General features: G+C 45.4%; 1 protein-coding gene across 4 annotated transcripts in view; it reads left to right on the top strand.

The window, feature by feature from the left end:
• Positions 1-21,547, top strand: part of LOC105474287 (SMG6 nonsense mediated mRNA decay factor) — a 248,234-nt gene that overhangs the window by 101,047 nt on the left and 125,640 nt on the right. For all 4 annotated transcript variants that reach the window (XM_071082118.1, XM_071082117.1, XM_071082116.1 and 1 more), the window contains 2 exons: positions 16,335-16,451; positions 18,309-18,477. In XM_071082118.1, coding sequence (XP_070938219.1) covers positions 16,335-16,451; positions 18,309-18,477 — 286 coding nt within the window. The remainder of the gene's footprint in view (positions 1-16,334; positions 16,452-18,308; positions 18,478-21,547) is intronic.

Genomic DNA, 21,547 nt, shown 5'->3' with positions numbered 1-21,547 from the left:
GCATAGAGTCTGTGCTTTAAAAAATTATTTTTGGACTCAGTGCTGAGAAAAAGGAGTTGTTTTTCCTGAGGAATTGATATACTTATTCCTTTCTGATAATGAGAACTATACAGTTATTGGTGTTTCCTTTTTTGCTTTGGCTGACAGTAAATTTTAAGTCAAATTTTAAGTCCGTTTATGGTAGGCTGCTAACCCATGTGATTGACATTTTTTCCTTTTTCTTGGTCTTGATTCTCTAATCTACTTTAACGTTATTTTATGTGATTTTGCTGTAAGTTGTCACAAATCTTTTGTGAATTGTGGTATAAAAGAATAAATATAAAAAATTTTAATCTAGTTTAAAATTAGATACAGGCCAGGCGTGGTGGCTCACGCCTGTAATCCTAGCACTTTGGGAGACTGAGATGGACGGATCACTTGAGGTCAGGGGTTCGAGACCAGGCTGGTCAACATGGTGAAACTCAGTTTCTACTAAAAGTACAAAAATTAGCCAGACATGGTGGTGGACACCTGTAATCTCAGCTATTCGGGAGGCTGAGGCAGGGGAATGGCTTGATTCCGGAATACCAAGGTTGCAGTGAGCTGAGATTGCGCCATTGCACTCCAGCCTAGGTGACAAAGTGAGACTCAGTCTCAAAAAATAAAACAAAACAAAGAACTAGATACATACAACTTTAAAACAATGTATATTGTTTTCAGTAAGTATATTGACAAATTGACCAGTCCAGCAGCTAAGTACAAATTTGGATGGGCTGTATTTTTTTTTTTTTTTTTTTTTTTTTTTTTGGAGACGGAGTCTCGCTCTGTCGCCCAGGCTGGAGTGCAGTGGCCCGATCTCAGCTCACTGCAAGCTCCGCCTCCCGGGTTCACGCCATTCTCCTGCCTCAGCCTCCCGAGTAGCTGGGACTACAGGCGCCCGCCACCGCGCCCGGCTAGTTTGTTTTTTTTTTTGTATTTTTAGTAGAGACGGGGTTTCACCGTGTTAGCCAGGATGGTCTCCATCTCCTGACCTCGTGATCCGCCCGCCTCGGCCTCCCAAAGTGCTGGGATTACAGGCTTGAGCCACCACGCCCGGCCGCTACCATGCTTTTCTACTCTTCCTTTGCTTTTCCTCAAATACTGGGAGAGAGGCAAGCTTCCCCAAACGTCTGGCAAGCAGTGTAGAAGCAGAAACTCTGTCCTACAGGATCTGCTTGTAACTCTTCCAAATGAGATGCTGGAATGGCAGGCCCTTGCTCTCCTGGGCCTCATTACTAAGGGACTCGTCCAGTGCCAGCATGCTATTCTGCTGGCAGCAGCTCTGCTTGCCCGAGAGGGGATGTGTATTGAATAACTCTGGGCTCAGGCAGTAACCTGTGAGTGACAAAAATATCAATCCAGAGACACAGCTAAGGTGGAAATGGCCAAAGTGTGTTTTGACTGGCAACTTATTTATTTATTTATTTTCCAGGAAATCTATTGGAGTACCATTTCTAAAACTGTATGGGTATTTCCTGGAAAAAGTTAAGCACTCATTTAGAAGTATTTTCATTTTTTCTCTTAGAGAGTAGATGGTTTGCTGTCTGTCTTGTCAAGATGTATTGATAGAGCCCCCCAGACATGTCTTGGCCTTGGAGTCCTGTATAAAGAAGAAGGGAGAGCCAGGCTGTCCTCTGGAGGGGCCCAGCACTTCTGGAGATCATTTTCTCACCTTCAGAAGGTGGCACTTGTGTCGTCATGCTGTACAGAGCTTTGGAATCGACCTGGCGGAGGGTTAGAATTCCCTACTCAGCCACTTGCCAGCTGCGTGGCCTTGATGACGAAAGTTTACTTACCCTCTCTGAGGTTGAGTTTCTTGGTTCATAAAGCAGGTTATCAGTGCCAATTCTCAGGGGTTTTCTGAGTGTTAGATACAATATGCAAAACACCTCGTCCAAGGCTTTGTTGAATACTGGGTGCTCAGTGGATGTCTACTTTTCTTCATCAAATTAGCCTCTAGTTATGAACCCTTAACACTTCAGGTGAAGGGTCAGACTACTGTGTTTCTAAATGTCATTACTCTGTTTCTTTCTTTCTTTTTTTTTTTTCCTTTTTCAGACACAGTCTTGCCCTGTCACCCAGGCTGGAAAGTGGTGGTATGATCTTAGTTCACTGTAGCCTTGAACTCCCGGGCTCAAGTGATCTTCCTGCCTTAGCCTCCTAAGTAGCTGAGACTGTAGGCAACTGCCACCACTGCAGGCTAATTTTTTATCTTTTTCTGCTAGAGTTAGGGTCTCACTATGTTGCTCAGGCTGGTCTCAAACTCCTGGGCTCATGTGATCCTCCCCTCTTGGCCTCCCAAAGTGCTAGGATTACAGGTGTGAACTTGTTTTTGACATTCGAATGATTAAGTAGTTTGTTCCTTTTTAATGTTGAATAGTCTTCACTGTGTGGATATACCACAATTTGTTTATCCATTCACTTGTTGATGGATATTTGGTGTTTTTTCCTCCAGTTTTTAAGCTTCATGAGTAAAACTGCTATGAACATTCTTTGCGTGCACATATGCTTTCATTTTTGGGGAGTAAATACCTGTGAGTGATATAGCTGGGTCATTTGGTACTTAACTTTTTTTTTTTTCCTTTGAGATGGAGTCTTGCTCTGTTGCCCTGGCTGGAGTACATCGGCACAGTCTCAGCTCACTGCAACCTCCAACTTCTGGATTCAAACGAATCTCCTGCCTCAGCCTCCCAAGTAGCTGGGATTACAGGCACGTCCCACCACGCCTGGCTGATTTTTGTATTTTTAGTAGAGATGGGGTTTTACCATGTTGGCCAGGCTGGTCTCGAACTCCTGGCCTCAAGTGATCCACCTACCTTGGCCTCCCAAAGTGCTGAGATTACAGCCATGAGCCACCGTACCTAGCCTGGTGTTTAACTTAAGATACTGCCAAAGTGGTTATATCATTTATCTTTTTTTTTTTTTTTCCTTTTTTTTTTTTGAACCAAGTCTCATTTTGTCACCCAGGCTGGAGTGCAGTGGTGTGATCTCGGCTCACTACAACCTCCACCTCCCAGGTTCAAGCTGTTCTCCTGCTTCAGCCTCCCACGTAGCTGGGATTACAGTGCCTGCACCATGCCCAATATTTTTTGTATTTTTAATAGAGATGGGGTTTCTCCATGTTGGTCAGGCTGATCTCGAACTCCTGACCTCAAGCCATCCACCCACCTCCTCAGCCTCCTAAAGTTCTGGGATTACAGGCTGAGTCACCATGCCTGGCCTCATTTAACATTCTTGAAGCAGTGTGTGAGAATTTCAGCTACTTGACATCCTCTCCAGTGCTTGTTATTGTTTGTCCATCTTTTTTATTATTGCCATCCTGTTGGGTATGGAGTTGTATGTGTGATTTTCATCTGCATTTCCCTAATGATTAGTAATGTTGAGCATCTTTTCATGTACGTACTTGCCATCCATCTATCTTCTTTGCCCAATTTTTTTGTTTATTTTGCTAAGTTGAAAGAGTTCTTTATATACCTCAGTTCTGAGTCCTTTGTCAGATGTATCTTTTACAATTTTTTTTTCCCAGTGAGATAATTTTCTGTGGCTTTCCTTTTCATTTTGTCTTTTGAAAAGCAAACATGTTTGATTCGGATGAAATCACCTACTTTTTAGGAAACGTTTGATTTGTAATTACAGATACATTGGCAAAGGGGCTATTTATGAGAGTATTGCAGTTGATGCTGCCAATTAAAAAATACATATTGGGCCGGGTATGGTGGTTCACACCTGTAATCCCAGCACTTTGGGAGTCCAAGGCTGGAGGATCACTTGAGGCTCAGGAATTTGAGACCAGGAGGTTGGGAGGCCAAGGTGGGAGGATTGCTTAAATCTGGAAAGTTGAGGCTACAGTGAGCTATGATTGTGCCACTGTACTCCACCCTGGGCAACAGAGCGAGAGCCTGTCTCATTAATAAATAAATAAATAAATAAATAAATAAATAAAATAAAATTATGTGTATGTGTTTCTGTTTGTGTATATCTCGGGCTAGGTGCAGTGGCTCATGCCTCTAATTCTAGCACTTTGGGAGGCTCAGACAGGAGGATCACTTGAGGCCAGGAGTTTGAGACCAGTTTGGGCAGCAAAACAAGACCCTGTCTCTACAAGAAGTTTTTTTTCTGTCGTGGGGTGGGGGGAGGGGGGAGGGATAACATTAGGAGACATACCTAATGTAAATGACGAGCTAATGGGTGCAGCACACCAACATGGCACATGTATACATATATAACAAACCTGCACGTTGTGCACATGTACCCTAGAACTTAAAGTATAATTTAAAAATTGTTTATAAGGAATACAAGGCTTAAATTCACATTTTTAAAAAAGGTATATGCAGGTTGAATCCCTTTTAGTCTCCACTTTTCAGCAAAGTTTACCTAAAATAAAATCCATTTACTGCTGACACTTAAAAAAAAAAAAAAAAAAAGGTTTTTTTGTTCAGGCATGGCGGCTCACACCTGTAATCCCAGCAGTTTGGGAGGTCAAGGTGGGTGGATCACTTGAGGTCAGGAGTTCAAGACCAGCCAACATAGCGAAACCCGTCTCTACTAAAACTACAAAAATTACCTGGGCATGGTGGTGGGTGCTAGTAATCCCAGCTACTTGGGAGGCTGAGGCAGGAGAATCGCTTGAACCCAGGAGGTGGAGGTTACAGTGAGCTAAGATTGCTCCGCTACATTCCAGCCTGGGGCGACAGAGTGAGACTCCGTCTCAAAAAAACAAAAAACAACAATAACAAAAAAAAAACCAAACACTTTTTTGAGACAGAATCTTGCTGTCTCACCCAAGCTGGAGTGCAGTGGCGCAATCCCAGTTCACTGCAACCTCTGCCTCTCGAGTTCAAGTGATTCTCCTGCCTCAGCCTCCTGAGTAGCTGGGACTACAGGCATGTGCCACCACACCCGGCTAATTTTTTTTTTTTTTTTTTTTTTTTTTTTTTTTGAAACAGAGTCTTGCTCTGTTGCCAGGCTGGAGTGCAGTGGCACGATCTTGGCTCACTGCAAGCTCCGCTTCCTGGGTTCACGTCATTCTCCTGCCTCAGCCTCCCAAGTAGCTGGGGCTACAGGCGCCCGCCACCATGCCCGGCTAACTTTTTTGTATTTTTTAGTAGGGACGGGGTTTCACCGTGGTCTCGATCTCCTGACCTCGTGATGTGCCCACCTCGGCCTCCAAAAGTGCTGGGATTACAGGCATGACCCACCACGCCCGGCCAACTTTTGTGTTTTTTTGTAGAGATGGGTTTCGCCATATCGGCCAGGCTGGTCTTGAATTCCTGGCCTCAAGTCATCACCCGCCTCAGCCTCTCAAAGCGATGGGATTACAGGCATGAGCCATTGTGCCTGACCTCCAAAAATATTAAAAAAAAAAAAAAATCAAAATTAAATTTTTTTACGTTTATTTTTATTTTATTTTATTTTATTTGTTTTTGAGACAAGGTCTTAGTCTGTCACCCAGGCTGGAGTGCAGTGACATGATCACTCCACGATACTGCAGCCTTAACCTCCTGGGCTCAAACAGGGTCTCACACTGTGTTGCCTAGGCTGGTCTCGAATTCTTGGGCTCAAGTGATGCTCCCACCTCAGCCTCCCAAAGTGCTGGGATTATAAGCATGAGCCACCATGCCTGGCCAAAAATAAATACCTTAATATCCATCTGGTTGATGATCCAAAGCAACCCTGAAAATGCCTAAGTAGTTTCCTTTAAGAAGAAAACAGTATTCAGACTCACGTTTGAAGCAGCTTTTTCCTCTGACTGCTCTTTCTTGAAGAATGTGCGTACCATTGGTTTGAGATGTGTACCTTCTTTTTGAGAAGCAAGAACAGTTTTAAACTGCTCACTCGGTTTCTGCAATTCATTCGTAACCTCTCTTCACTTTCTCATCGCCTTCACTTTGTGCTGCTTGCCGTGGAATTTACTGATCCAGTGATTCATTGCCTTGATGATGAAGTTCTCTTGCTTTAGTCCTTGTTCTTCAGACAGTTCTGTCTTCAGTGAACTTTTCCTTTTTGTTTTTCCTTTTGGTTGCCCCTGACGGTTTCTTGTTCAAGCCTGGTGAGGAGCCACAACTGGGCATCTCCACCAGCTCAGGCCAGGCAGCAGAAGATGAGAACAAGGGGCTCCAGCATCTGGACAGGGTCGTCAGCTACTGTTAATTGAGAAAGTATCCCCCAAGTGACTGAGTAACCCTTTTCTGTGTTAAAGTTTCTGGAATGCTGTGTCAGATCTGTTTCGATTTTATTTGGGTTTACTTTTTTTGTTGCGTTTACATGTTTAAAGCTTTTTATTTTGAAATAATTATAGATTCACAGGAAGTTGTTTTAAAAATGTACAGAGGGGTCTTATGCACGCTTCACCCCTCCTTCCCCATTTTTCGTGTCTTTCATAACTTTAGTGTATTATCAACATCGTGAAATTGACATTGGTATCCACTGACTTTAATCAGATTTCACAAGTTCTCTTGCACTTGTGTGTGTGGTTCTGTGCAATTTTATCACACATGTAGCTTCATGTAACTATTACCATAATCAAGATGCAGAACTTTCCCAACACTCAAAGCTCCTTCCTGCTCTATGCTTTAGAACCACCCCTACCCCCTTTCAGCCCCTAATCCTAACCCCTGGCAACCACTAATCTGTTTTCCATCTCTAGACATATATTATTTCAAGAATATTATATAAATGGGATTGTACAGTATATAACCTTTTGCAGTTGGCTTTTCACTAAGCATAATTTCCTGGAGCCTGTTCAGCTTACTGCACACATCAGTTGTTCATTCCTTCGTATTGCTGAGTAGTATTCCCTGGTATGGATATTCCACAGTTGTTTAACCATTCACCTGTGCAAAGACATTTGGGTTGTTTCTAGTTTGGGGCTACTATGAATAAAGCTGTTGTGAACATTTACATACTGGTTTTTTTCCAAATGTAAGTTTTCGTTTCTTCAGGATAAAGCCCCAGAGTTCAACTGCTGGATCATATCATAAGTGCATTTTTAGTTTTAGAAGAAACTGCCAAACTATTTTCCAGGGCAGCTATACCATTTTACATTCCGTCAGCAATGTACGTGTGATCCGATTTCCCAGCATCCTTACCAATATTTGGAGGTGGTACTGTTTTTTATTTTAGCCATTCTGATAGATATGTAATGAGATCTCATTATAGTTTTATTTTCCGTTACCCTAATGGCTAATTATATTGAACATCTTTGCTTGTGCTTATTTTCTGTTTGTATATCCTCTTTGATGAAATATCTGATTGTCTTTTTGCCCATTTTCTAAATGTATTGTTTCCTTACTGTTAAGTTTTGAGAGGTTTTTTTTGTTTGTTTGTTTTTTGGCTTGTGTTTATTTTTCTTTATGTGTTGTTTTTTTGAGACAGGGTCTCTGTCACCCAGACTGGAGTGCAGCGGCACTGTCACGGGTCACTGCAGCCTTGACCTCCCAGGCTCAAGTGATCCTCCCACTTCTGCCTCCCAAGTAGCTGGGACTGCAGGCGAATGTTACCACATCCAGCTAATTAAAATTATTTTTTTAGAGACACAGTCTTGCTATGTTGCCAGGGCTGGTCTCAAACTCCTGGGCTCAAGCAGTTCTCCCACCTTGGCCTCCCAACATGCTGGAATTATAGGCGTGAGCCACCGCGCCTGGCCGGGTTTTAAGAGTTTTGTATATAATCTGGTTACTAGTTCTTTGGCAGATATGTGGTTTGCAAATAGATTTTCCTAGCCTATCATTTGCCTTTTCATCTTCTTATAGGGTCTTTTGCAGTGCAAAAGTTTTTAATTTTTATGAAATCCAGTATATCAGTTTTTCCTTTTATGGATTGTACTTTTGGCAGTAAGTCTTAGAACTCTTAGTCCTAGGTCCTGAAGATTTTCTTCCATTTTTTTCTAAGAGTTTTATGGTCCTATGTTTTATATATAAGTCTTTGATCTATTATGAGATAATTTTTGTATAAGTGTGAAAGTTAGGTCAAGGTTTTGTTTGTTTGTTTGTTTTGCATACGGATGTCTAATTGCTTCAGTACCATTTGTTGAAAAGCTCTTCCTCCTTTTAATTTTATTTTAGTAGAGATGGGGTCTTGCTATGTTGTTTACATTAGTCTCCTGATCTCAAGCAGTCCTGCCTTGGTCTCCCCGGTTGCTGAGATTATAGGCATGAACCACCATGCCCAGCCCCTTTCTTCATTAACTTAATATCAGGAAGAACGATTTCTCCCACTTTATTCTTTTTCAAAATTGTTTGAATTGTTCTACAACCTTTGCTTTTCCAGATAAGCTTTATAGTAAGCTTGTTTTATCTACATAAAACATTCCTAAGATTTTGATGGCTATTGCATTAAACGTATAGATCTATTATCTACATAAAACCTTCCTAAGATTTTGATAGCAGTTGCATTAAACAATTAACTGACATCTCTACAATGCTGAGTTTTTCAGTTCAGGAACATGGTAACTCTCCCCAGTTTTTCGGTTGCCTTTTATTTTCTGGGTTTTGTTTTTTGAGACAGAGTCTTGTTCTGTCACCCAGGCTGAAGTGCAATGACGCACTCTTGGCTCACTGCCACCTCCGCCTCCTGGATTCAAGCAATTCCCCTGCTCCTGCCTCAGCCTCCTGAGTAGCTGGGATTACAGGCACACGCCACCACGCCCGGCTAATTTTTTTTTTTTTTTTTTTTTTGTATTTTTAGTAGAGATGGGGTTTCACCATGTTGGCCAGGCTGGTCTCAAACTCCTGACCTCAGGTCATCTGCCCGCCTCAGCTTCCTGAAGTACTGGGTTTACAGTCATGAGCCACCGTGCCCAGCTTTGTCTTTGATTTTCATCAGCATTTTCAGATTTTTAGCGTAGCGTTTCCGTACGTTCTGTTAGACTTCTACCTGAGTATTTCATTTTCTTTGTTACTGTTGTAAATGATGTCATGTTTTTCATTTTGGCTTTCCACAGCGTCATCATCTCTGAGCTCCTTATGCAGCACTGTGGTTGGAGTAGTCTGAGCTTTTCATGTTCATAGCAAAGGAGAGAGGAACAGTGGGAGTGTGAAGCTTGAGTCACAGGCATTTGAAAATCAGATATGCAAACAACGTGGGCATGAGAGCAGACAGAACTGGATTCAGATCCCAGCTCTGGCACTTTCTAGCCTTGTTTTGGGCAGCTCGTTTAGCCTCTCTGAGCCAGTTTCCTCAAATGTCAAAAAGGAGAATAATAGGCAATCCTTTTGTAAAACTTTGATATAATATATATAAATATTCTTTGCCCAACATAGGTCTCAAAATGTCTTAGTTATTATGTCTGGCCACAGTGGAACCATGTCATTCATAGTTAGATACACAAGTGAGAGAGGCGCGTGTGCCTACTGTTATGAGCCGTCAACGCTTCTGGAACCTCTTTATGTTGCTGATTTCCAAGGATGTGAAGTCTTGACATAGCTCTTGCCCTCAAGGGGCTTAGAATTCTGTTGAGGAAACCTACTCTATGAATAAAAATTCCAGGACAAGGTATTGCTTGTTAAGTTCCAAATAGGTGGGCAGACAGTGTGGGTGCATCAAAGAACCTTCTCTGGGTGTTGTTTGCCCTTTTGTACCCTGTCCGTTGAGGTGGCTTCTGGATGTTGATGAGAGAATGTGTGGAGGTGGGAGAGTGTGTGTACAGATTTAGGGGAAGGGTGTCATTTGGGAATATGTAATTAATTTTTATACTTTCCCCAGTAAACCATCGACCCTTTTTATGATGTCATGAGGGATTCCTTAATTTTGCAGCTGCTTCCTGATTACGTCAGAGAGGAGCCTCTCACCCCACAGCCTGGAGCTGTACTCATACAAGAATTGGAAACAAATGAAGTGCCGAATATCTAATGGCTTCCACAGGGAGCGCCCGTTCAGACTTCCCAGGCCTTCTCTTGCTAGGTCTTCCTCGAGCATTTCTGACCCCCTGAAGTGTCTTTGTTCTGGAAAGACAGGACTTGGCCCGGAGCCGAGAGGGAGGGAGCCTGGGGACTCCTTGACACATACCTCTCTCCCTCCAGGTGTTTTGCAGTCCTGAGTTTCTGCCCCCTTTCTTGGATCTTGTTTGGTGAGTTGTTACTCTTCTTGAGTTTTCAGGATCCTCTGGAACCTGCTGAGATCCGTGAGTCTTTGACCTGCTCCAGCAGTCTTCACCCCCTCCTACCCGCCTCAGCAGCATTATCTCCAGCCTCTTTGGATTTTTTTTTTTCTTTCTTTTGGTAGAGACAGCGTCTTACTCTGTTGCCCAGGCTGGTCTTCAACTACTGGGCTCTCAAGAAGTCCTCCGGCCTCGGCATCCCAAAGTGCTGGGATTACAGGCGTGAGCCACCGTGACTGGCCTCTTTTGATTTTCTTTCTGCAGTAATTTTCCTATCTATGCACTCCTTTTCATTCCCTCTTCTACCTTTATTATAAGAAAGATGTTACGCTTACTTGGCATTATAAACTTTATGAAGTGCTTTACATGTAATTTATCTTGCTTCAAACAAGTTCATGCTCTCTTAGCTTCCCAACTGGTCTCCCTCATTGTTAGCTTTTTCCAGCTACCCTAATTAGTTCCTAAATGCTTTAGCTAGATGATCTTTATAAAATATTCACTCATTACTTCATTCAAGAACCTTCAGTGAGTGCTCCCTCACTGTGAGTCAGGTTCATGTTCCTCTTCTGGCATTGCAGGCCCTATACTTTGTGGTTCCAGGCAGAGCACAGCACACACACTACTTTCATGTCTGAAGTAGTACATGTGGTCCCCCCTGCATCCACCAACTCCATCATTGTTCGTCTCTTCCAGCCCAGCTTAGAAGTGGTCTCTTCTGGCCGAGCATGGTGGCTCACGCCTGTAATCCCAGCACTTTGGGAGACTGAGGCAGGTGGATCACTTGAGGCCAAGAGTTCGAGACCAGCCTGGCCAACATGGTGAAACTGTGCATGCCTGTAATTCCAGCTACTTGGGAGGCTGAGGTGGGAGAATTGCTTGAACCCAGGAGGCAGAGGTTGCAGTGAGCCACAGTCGCACCACTTGCACTCCAGTCAGGACGACAAAGTGAGAATCTGTCTCAAAAACAAAAGTCTCTTCCATGAAACCCTCTCTGTTACATACTAGCTGAAATGATTTCCTTTCCCTCTGGTGACAGAAACATCTTACTTCCATCTTCCTTATGATATGTAGTACATTGTCTTGAATTATAGTTACTTGAGTATGTATGTATGCTTCCTGTCTTCTTTATTAGATTATCATCTTCTTGCAGGCAGGATCCTACTTTCCTTTATATCCTCCACAATTGGGCACTCACGTGTTTTCGGAATTAATGGGAGAAGTCATTTAGTTAGGAGATTGGGATTTCCTTTGCCTCCACATCTCCCTACTTTCAGAAGAGCTTTGGAAGAAAATCCAAAGAGAACACTGACAGGGAGGGCTCCTAGGAAGGAAATTGCCTTCCACCTTCTTCTGTCTTGTCTTCGTGCACTAGGCTGTTCTTGCATTGCTCTAAACAAATACCTAAGACTGTATCATTTATAAAGTAAAGAGGTTTCACTGGCTTATGGTTCTGCAGGTTGTACAGGAAGCATTTCGGCTTCTAGGGAGGCCTAAGGAAGCCTACAACTATGGCAGAAGGCGAAAGGGGAGCAGGCACTTTACATGGCGAAAGCTGGAGCAAAGAGTAGGGCAGTGCCACCTACTTTTCAAAGACCAGATCTCGCAAGATTTCAGTCACTACCACAAAGACAGCACCCAAGTCCTGAGGGATGCACCCCACCATCCAGACACCTCCCACCAGGCCCCATCTCCGGCACTGGGGATTACAATTCGACATGAGATTTGGGTGGGGACAAATATTCACACCATGTCACTTGACTGTATCAGTTTAGGAAAGTGTTATGACTTGCTTTACACTCAGTCGCCTCTGTTTGCCATTGTGCATGAATAATTCGCTTGGGTGTATTAGTGCCTGATTCTGCTGACTCATTCGTTCTTCTCCTCAGGGAATGACATGATGAAAAGACATCTCTGCTTCTGCTCTGAGATTTTGCTCTTGTCCGGTTCCTATACAGCGGCTGCTTCCTCTGCCTCCTCTTCAGCTAGCAGCTGCCACAGGGAACTCTGTGGCTCAAGCAGCAGCAGTTGAAAGATGCTCTCACTGCCCACTTCCTGTAGACAAGGAGGTTTTGGTGGGCTGCTCAGGAACTGTGCCAGCCTTGTGTCTGACTGGTAACTGACTCATGAGAAAAGCAGCCTTATGTCGGAAAGATAAGGGCCAACAAATTGCCTCCAGGTGGTGTTAGTTTGGAGGTGACTGACCATTCATTTCCTTTCTTTGGGAGGAGACAGTGGGGAGGGAATTGGTGAATAAGTGGTCTTGCCTGCATTTTTCTCCAGCTGTTAGTGAAGCATCTAGGCAGATAGTTGGTTCTCTGTGCTAGAATGGCTCATGGACCCCAGTGCCCTCAGAATCCCTTCTGCTGCTGTCAGAGCATTAGACTCATGTGTCATCCATTCTGCGTCTTCTCTTCATTACTCTTCCTATGCTCCTGCCAGGAAGCTGGCTGTGTGCACCAGGCGAGGTATGATAGTTCCATCGCTGCCAGATTTTTCTGTGACCAACCGAACTCCGTCCCACTGGTACTGGTTTCCTTCAAATCTCTCCCTGACGAAAACACTAGAATTGATCAGAAGCAGTGGTTCTGAGCCACCATCCCTTGGCTTGGCTTAGAGGGCCCAGGCAGGTGGGCCTGCCTCCCATCCCCTGCTCTTCCCTCTGCACCCCTCCTGCCTCGCTCCCATTTCCTGCAGGAGGATGCCTTGCCATCCTGGAGCTGTCAGGCACAGCTTTGCTTTGGCAGCGCCGTTGCACACGTACTGGTGGGAGAGGGGACATGTTTATCACTTTTCCTGGAGATTATCTGTTTAAGCACTTCTCTGACAGTTACAATAACAAGGGCAGTGTGTTGTGTTTCCCAGCAGAAGGACACTTGCTGTTGAAAGATGTATAGCACTAATTAGAAATACATAACATCCGGCCACATGGCAGCCTTCTCCCGGCCGCTCCATTTCCTGATTTCATGCAACTTTGACGACAGTTGGTTTATGTTTTCCATGAATATATTCTCAGAAAAATGAGAAAGTCTCCCCATTACATAGGAGCAAGAAGAATATTTCTGTCCGAGCAGGTATTTGGCCATAGGAATGATAGGAGCTGTGGTCACCTGCCCACATGTGGGAAGGGGCGGAACCAAGTTCAGACCTCAGGTGACTTTCTTAGTAAGAAATATTTCCGTCTGACTTCCTTAGCCAAAACCCTTACCCGAAACCCTTGAGCAAGTCTCTGCTTTTGGAAAGAAGGGGAAAGGCTGTTTCACAGTGTTAATGAGTTCCTCAGCTCCTGTCATGCTCCTGCTACCTGACACAAAGCCAGAGGAACCCAGGCGAATACCAAGGCAAACAATGCCTTTTCCTCCCCCACCCCGCATCACTTGTTGGCTTGGCCTAGCCCAACCCTAGGGATATATATGGGCATTCATCAGACTAGGGCCAGTTTCCTAGGTCTAGCCCCAAAGTGGGTGGACTCTGGGAATCTAGATGCTGTTTTCCTACCCACTGTGTAACGGTGAATGCTTTCAGGGAGTGGTGTCTTGCGGTTTCTAGCCTGTGGAAGCCTGCGTGAGGCCGAGAGCAGCCCAGGAAGATGCTGTGCACTTAGTGCTTGTCTCACTTGAGGCGCTGGATGCAGGTTGCCGTGGTTACTTGGATAAATAACAGTTTTCTTTACCCTATTGAAAGATTGCAGAGAGCATGTTTTACTTGTAGCCGTGTGCTCCATCATACCTAGTACACAGTCTGGCACATTCTACACGCTCACTATATGCTTGAGGTACCACTGAGCCATGGAGAAGGGCAGGCCTTCCAGGAGGTGCTCCAGGTAACATGGCCAGTCAGAGGTCTGACCCCCTCGATTGTTTGTGAAATCTCCATCTGCTTGATTATGGCAGAACAGTTACTGGTTAACACACCACATCAGATGGACCAGACACATAAGCAGGCAGTGTTGTTTCAAGCCTTTCTTTAGGAGGGGATTAGGGGATGGGGAGTCGAGGTGACATAACCATCACAAAGGACAGAGCAGTCATGAAGCTGCCTTCTAGCTGCTGCCTGGGAGGTGGCTGAGCACTTTCCGATCTATACCGAAGACACTCCAGCTGTTGCTACCTTGCCTGGTCTCCAGACCTTATTGCAGGAGCCTTTAGAAAAGGAGCCAACCTGGAGTCCACAAAGACCACAGATCCCATTGTTCTTAAGCAGTCCATTCTCCCCTCTGAGCCCTAGCCCCCCATCTGGAACTCTGAGAGACAGTCTAGCCTGAGATTGCCATTTGTCATAAATATAGAACTAGGCTCGCTGAAAGAAACCTCCCCTGTCTTGTCTCTGTCCAAGCTCATGAGAGTGTCTTATTGTAGCCTGTGCTTCACAAAATGCCAGTCTCTTGGAGCCAGGACACCCCACTTCATCCCTTCCAGCCTTCTGAGTGCAGGTAACTTCTGCTCAGTTGATGAGGGGGCACTAATGTTTATTCGGTGTCGGTTGCCAGGATGTGGCCTCCACTTGTCCTCTCCCAGCTCCCTCTGTTCTGGACTTACTCCCTTCTTCCCACCTCTGTTGCTAGTTAGAGGCAGGGTGTTGTCTGGGCGTGGCAATGGCCTGGACTGAGCTGGGCGGTACTGACAGTGCTGCTGCCTGTGGGGAGGGTGAAGGGGAGAAGTTGCTAACTTTTCTTGACAACTTACATATCTTCCCCTTTCCTGCTTTCCATCCTCCCTCTTCTTGGCTCTTGGATACTTGTTTTCTTTCTAACAGAGGTTTAGGGCCTTAACAGGACAGGAATGATGAGACTGGTCTATTCTACTCACATGGATTGTTACCACTTCCTTAACTGCCTGCCACAGTTGAGTTGGAAAGTCAGAGGGTGACATCTGGGACCAGTGGGCATCTGCAAGGATGGTGGGAAAGCCACAATCAAAGAATGACTACCCTGATGCTCTTCGTTTGTTGGGCCCTTCTGAGCAGCATCCTGTTCCTTCTTATGCCCAGTACTTTCAGAAGTGATTTGGGGCTGGCTTTGTGTACTCCAGTCATACTTGCTCCTGGGGCAAAGGTGGTAAGGAATCACTGTGGTTGGGTAATGTCTCTTGGAGTAACAGTTTCAGTGAGGCCCCACTGACAAGACTGGTGAGCTGATGAGAGGGCTCCCCTTGGCTATTGAGGTTAAAATACAGGCAGGGACAGAGATCAGACATTTAGCTGATTATCCTTTTAGCACTTGGAGATTCTGAGAGTTCTCCTGTAATAGAGAGGGAATTAACAGATTAGCTGCTGCCAGAGCTAGTGAGCCTGGCCCCTGATTCTGTCTCCTGTGGGTATGTGGAGTCTCCTCGGAGGCTGTGTGGTCGACTGCTGCCTTCTGTGTGTCACCAGCTCCTCTCGAGTTCAGATGACGTGGCTTTCGGAGAAGGCCACTGATGAAGAGTAGGTACAGGCAGGCTTTTGGGAGTATGTCACATAGCTGCCACCAAAGAGTAATTCTGCCCACCAACAAGGTGGCTCCTTTCAGTGACCTGGAGCCAGAAGGAAGTTAGTTAGCCAGGCTGAAAAAGTAACGGAAAGAGGGTACTGGGATTGGGAGCCAGATTTATTTTTTAGCGCTAGGGGAAGGAATTTGTGAAAACAAAAGCCAACACTGATTAAGTGCTTATTATGTGCCAAGCACTGTTCTGCATAAAATTAACTCATTCCATGAAAGTAGATTATTTGTGTCATGTGTGTTTTCTTAGGAGGAGGGTCATGGAGAAGGTAAGGATGGGACTAAAGTTTGGTGATTCAAGAAGATCATTTTTAAATGTGTATTTTTCCAATCTTAATTGATGACTATGCTCCTGTTAGTTACACACTAGAGAGACTGAGTTACTTAAATCTGACTTCTTGTTACGATAGCTTTACATTATCAGTAGGTAGCTAAAGGCAGAGACCATGCAGCTCCAGCTCAGACTGCCCTTCTTGAGGTAACTGTTGTTGTGATGTAGAATTGACAGAGGTGACCCTTATCATCTTATTGAACACATATCCATATGCCAAACCTCGTGGTAAGTGCTTCACATGAGTCTGTACTTGGCCTTATGACCACTCTGAGAGGGGAATATTACTAGCCCTAGTCTTCAGTGAGGAAAAGGAAGGTCGGTAACATGGCCAGTGATGTGCATCTTGTAAGGCAGGGAAAAGTAGCCCTTGTCCCCCTGGGGTGCTGAGAGTTTCATTTGCTTCTCCTCAGACTGCTTCTCAGAGGAGTGCCGCTCTGTGATCCAGGAACAAGCTGCAGCTCTGGGCTTGGCCATGTTTTCTCTACTGGTCCGCCGCTGCACCTACTTACTTAAGGAGTCCGCCAAAGGTAAGCAGGAGGAGTCCCCGGCCTGGTGGGCTTTCCAGTTGCCTGACCTTGTCAGACCTCACAGTGCCTTGCTGCTTTCTCGGTGTCTTCTCCCTGTAGTCTCCATTCTTCCTTTTACCTACATGCCCCTCTTCCTTTTGCCTGCCTAACTAGTCCCATTTCCTTTTACAGTCTGATTGCCTCTAAGGCCCTCTTCTTTTTGTAGACTCTTTCCTCCCTTTTTTCTTCTTTAGTAGTTAGAATTTTCACTGTACCTATAAGCTGCTGCATGTTCCTGCATCTTCAGGAAACCAGAAAAGTTAGTTTCCATAATCGATGTTGTGTTTTCCCCTTTATCTTTGTGTGGTACCTGGTGAGTTCTGTAACCACCGTGGACCGGCCATCATGGGAGACTCACTTGACCAGATAGAGCAGGTGCTATTCTTAGCCCTTAGGTTGAGACAGCATCCCATATCCTTTAAGGCTGCCCTTAGAAGTCTAAGCCTGATTGCCATAGCAGTAGAAGATAGGGCTGAAGGTTACACCTTTCTTTTCAGCTCCTAGATCAATATTAGTGACTTAATCAGACCTCACTGTCGCCTCATGCCACACTAGCCTTGTGAATGCCTCCAGCTACGGAGGCTGCTTTTTTTTTTTAGGGACAGAAAGGCAACTTTTTATTTTGAAATAAGTTCAGATTTACAGAACAGTAGCAAGAATAGTGCAGACAACTCATATACCCACCACCCAGATTCCCCAGTTAACATTTTACCATGTGGCCTTACGTTCGTCTTCCCATACACACATACTTAAGGTTATTATTTTTCTTCTGAACAATTTGACTTTAAATTAGAGTTGCTGGCCCTTTACCCCCCAAATACTTGACTCTGTATTCCTAATAATAAGGATATTCTCTTAATGACAATTATCAAAATCAGAAGTCAACATTGATAAAATACTATTATTGCATTCACAGACCTTATTTAGTTTGTGCCAGTTGCCCTAATTTCTTTACAGCAAGGGGAAAACAAAGTTGTTGTCTTCTCTGGGATCCAGTGCAGGAGCACACATTGCATTTAGATGTCATCGTGTCTCTTTGGTTGTCCTTTAATTTGGGATGGTTTTTCGATCTTCTTTTGTCCTACATGTCCTTGTCTTTTTTTTTTTTTTTTTTTTTTGAGACAGAGTCTCGCTCTGTCGCCCAGGCTGGAGTGCAGTGGCGTGATCTCGGCTCCCTGCAAGCTCCGCCTCCCGGGTTCACACCATTCTCCTGCCTCAGCCTCCTGAGTAGCTGGGACTACAGGCGCCCGCCACTGCGCCCAGCTAATTTTTTATATTTTTAGTAGAGACGGAGTTTCGCGGTGTTAGCCAGGATGGTCTCGATCTCCTGACCTTGTGATCTGCCCACCTTGGCCTCCCAAAGTGCTGGGATTACAGGCGTGAGCCACCGCACCTGGCCTGCCTTGTTATTTTTGAAGAATGTAAATCATTTGTACAGTGTCCCACAGTTTGGGTTTGTCTGATGTTTCCTTGTGATTAAATTCAGGTCATGCAGTTTTGGCAAGAACTCTGGTGCCATCTTGGTACTGTGCTGAAGGAAGGCTGGCAGGGCGGGCTGGAGGCCAGAGGAGAGGCTTTGGCCAAGCCACAGGTGAAGCAGAAGCAGTGGTGTCCAGGGGCAGACCCAGTACACTGGTTCTCTGTTTGTCCTACTTTTCAGAATCCTCTTAGGTGCTGGCGCTTCTCCTCGCTTCCGGGCCCATCTTTCCTGTGGACTTGGTCTCCCTTCCCTAAGAGCTTGCTGCCGTCCCAGCGCCCCAGGCCTCACTCGGGGGCTACAGCAGACATAGGCCCAGTTCTCACCCTTTGCCTCTGCAGCTCAGCTGTCCTCTCCTGAGGACCAGGAGGACCAAGATGACATCAAGGTGTCTTCCTTTGTCCCGGACCTGAAGGAGCTGCTCCCTAGTGTCAAAGTCTGGTCAGATTGGATGCTCGGCTACCCAGACACCTGGAATCCTCCTCCCACATCCCTGGATCTGCCTTCGCAGTGAGTTGACCTGCCCATTGCTTTAGCACCACTGGCCTGGGCCTGCCCGTGTTCCTACATCTCCCCTCTTCATCCTGCTCTGTTTCTTTCTGCCCACAGCTTGCTTGCTTCTCTGTTTCTTCTTTACTTGAACTTTTTTTGAACACCTTCCCTGTCCTCTGATGTTTTCGATTATTTTTTCCTGTTCTCCAGGCTTCTTCCCTCTCCTCTCACACTCACTCTTTCCTCTCACTCTCCATTTTATTTGTTCTTGCTCTCCCTCCCTCATCCTCACTCCATATTGTGCATACTCACCATCTCTGCAGCTGCCTCTGGAGTCTGGATCTGTGTGGATATGTGTGAGACTTTGTTTCTTTCTCTTACTAGCTTTTCTGTGCATCTTGCTTTTTTTTTTTTTTGAGATAGGGTCTCACTTTGTCACCCAGACTGGATGCAGTGGCACGATCTCAGCTCACTGCAACCTCCACCTCCCAGCTCATGTGATCCTCCTGCTTCGGCCTCCTGAGTAGCTGGGACCACAGGTGCACACCACCACGCCTGGCTCATTTTTTGTATTTTTTGGTAGAGAAAAACATGTATTTTTTGCCATGTTGCCCAGGCTGATCTTAAAATCTTGAGCTCAGGTGATCCACCTGCCTCGGCCTCCCACAGTGCTGGGATGACAGGCATGACCCACCACACCCGGCCTTCTCTGCATCTTTAAGGCTCTTGCACTGCTACTTGTGCTGCCTTCTGCACTTTGTCTCCTGGCATGGCAGCATGTGGGGAGGCTGAGTGCAGGCACATTTCTCCTCCATTCACTCATGCCCTGTCTTCTCACCATGCCCCTGCCCTCACCCCGTGTCTTTGTGTGTCACTGTGGCATCTCTCAGAGCATTTGTGTGTGGGACAGAGCATTTGTGTATTGGGGGCGGGGGGCAGGTGTTGGAGTCTGTGTGTCTGCCTGGGTGTATTTACGTAGATCAGTTTATGTGTTTGTATGCCTTTTTCTTTTTTTTAGTTGTGGAGATAAATATATATAACATTTGCCATGTTAACCATTTCTAAGTTCAGTGACATAAATTATATTTACAGAGTGTTGTGCAACCCCATATGGTTACTTCTTTTATCTTTGTCTATATCTGTGTCTGGGTTGTGTCCGACTCTGTGCTTGTCTAGGTCCATTTGTCTGTAAGTGTCTGTAAGTCTGTGTGTGTCTTAGTGTCTGCGTTTGAGTGCAAAGTTCTGTGTGTCTGCCTCTGGGGGCCTGTCTGGGGGTCTTTCGGTGTGCCTGTCCATGTCTGTCTGTGTTTACGTGTCCATGTGTGTTATCCGTATGTGTTCATGTGGGATGTCCATATCTGTGTCTGTATTTGTGTCTATACCTGTTTGTGTCTGTATATCCTTGAGTATATATGTCTCTGTATGGGGTTCATGTGTCCCCATGGAGGTCTCTTTCTGTGTTTCCATGTCTCTGTGTCCGCATCTATAGCTGTGTGTTTTTTTTTTTGAGATGGAGTCCCGCTCTGTCGCCCAGGCTGGAGTGCAGTGACACAGTCTTGGCTCACTGCAACCTCTGTTTCCTGGGTTCAAGCTCTTCTCCTACCTCAGCCTCCTGTGTCGCTGGGATTACAGGCATCTGCCACCATGCCCGGCTAGTTTTTGTATTTTTAATAGAGACGGGGTTTCACCACATTGGCCAGGCTGGTCTCAAGCTCCTGACCTCGGCGATCCACTCACCTCGGCCTCCCAAAGTGCTGGGATTATAGGCGTGAACCACCATGCCCAGCCTTTTTTTTTTTTGAGACGGAGTTTTGCTCTTGTTGCCCAGGCTGGAGTATAATGGCGTGACCTCAGCTTACTGCAACCTTGGCCTCCCATGTTTAAGCAATTCTCCTGCCTCAGCCTCCCAAGTAGCTGGGACTACAGGCATGTACCACCATACCCAGCTAATTTTGTGTTTTTAGTAGAGATAAGATTTGACTATGTTGGCCAGGCTGGTCTGAAACTCCTGACCTCAGGTGATCCACCCACCTTGGCCTCCCAAAGTGCTGGGATTGCAGGTGTGAGCCACCGCGTCTGGCCTTTTTTTTCTTTTTTTTTTTTTTTTCCTTTCCCAGACAGAGTCTTGCTCTGTTGCCCAGGTTCGAGTGCAGTGGCATGATCTCGGCCCACTGCAACCTCCGCCTCCTGGGTTCAAGCAATTCTCCCACCTCAGCCTCCCGAGTAGCTGGGCTTATAGGTGTGAGCCACCAGGTCTGGCTAATTTCTTTGGGTTTAGTAGAGATGGGGTTTCACCATGTTGGTCAGGCTGGTCTCAAAACTCCTGCCCTCCAGTGATCCACCCGCCTCTGTCTCTAAAAGTGCTGGGATTACAGGCATGAGCCAGCATGTCCAACCTGTGTCTTTCTGATTCTGAGTCCATGTCAGTCTGAGTCTGCTTTGGTCCCATTCATGTCTGTGTCTGTGTCTGTGAGTATATGTTCCTGAATGTCTGTGTTCATGTCCATGTTTGTGTGTAACTATGTCTCTGTGTGCCAGTCTGGATCTCTCTGTTAGAGGGGGGATTTCTGTGTATGTGGGTCTTCTTGTGTCTGCCTGCCTTGCCTTTTACCTACCTCCCTGTCTGTCTGTCTATCCTCACCTGTCTCTGCCTGCCTGCCTCTGCGTTTCTCCTTGCCTCTGCTTTTGTCTGCCTCTGCTGTGTGTGTGTGTGTGTGTGTGTGTGCGCGCCTGTATCAGGTATCAGCATACCATGGCCCACAAGCTAATAATGGTTTACATTTTTATATGGTTAAACAAAAAATCAAACGAGTACCATTTCATGACTCATGAAAATTGTATAAAAGTCAGATTTTAGTGTCCATAAAGTTGATTGGAATATAACCATGCTTATTTGTTTACACTGTGTCTATGGCTGATTTCACATTACAGAGCAGAGTTGAGTAGTTGCCACAGGCTGTGTGGTTCACACGGCCTAGGATATTTGCAATCCAGCTCATTACAGAAAAAGCTTGCTGACTTCAATCTCTGTCCATGTTCCATCTGTCACATTCTTCTTTGTGTTAGTGTCACTATGTGTGTTCATGTT

The sequence above is a fragment of the Macaca nemestrina genome, chromosome 17 (genome assembly GCF_043159975.1).
Source record: "Macaca nemestrina isolate mMacNem1 chromosome 17, mMacNem.hap1, whole genome shotgun sequence".
NCBI lineage: Eukaryota > Metazoa > Chordata > Mammalia > Primates > Cercopithecidae > Macaca > Macaca nemestrina.
The sequence above is the reverse complement of the archived record's forward strand: the minus strand, read 5'-3'. Positions and strand labels throughout refer to the sequence as shown.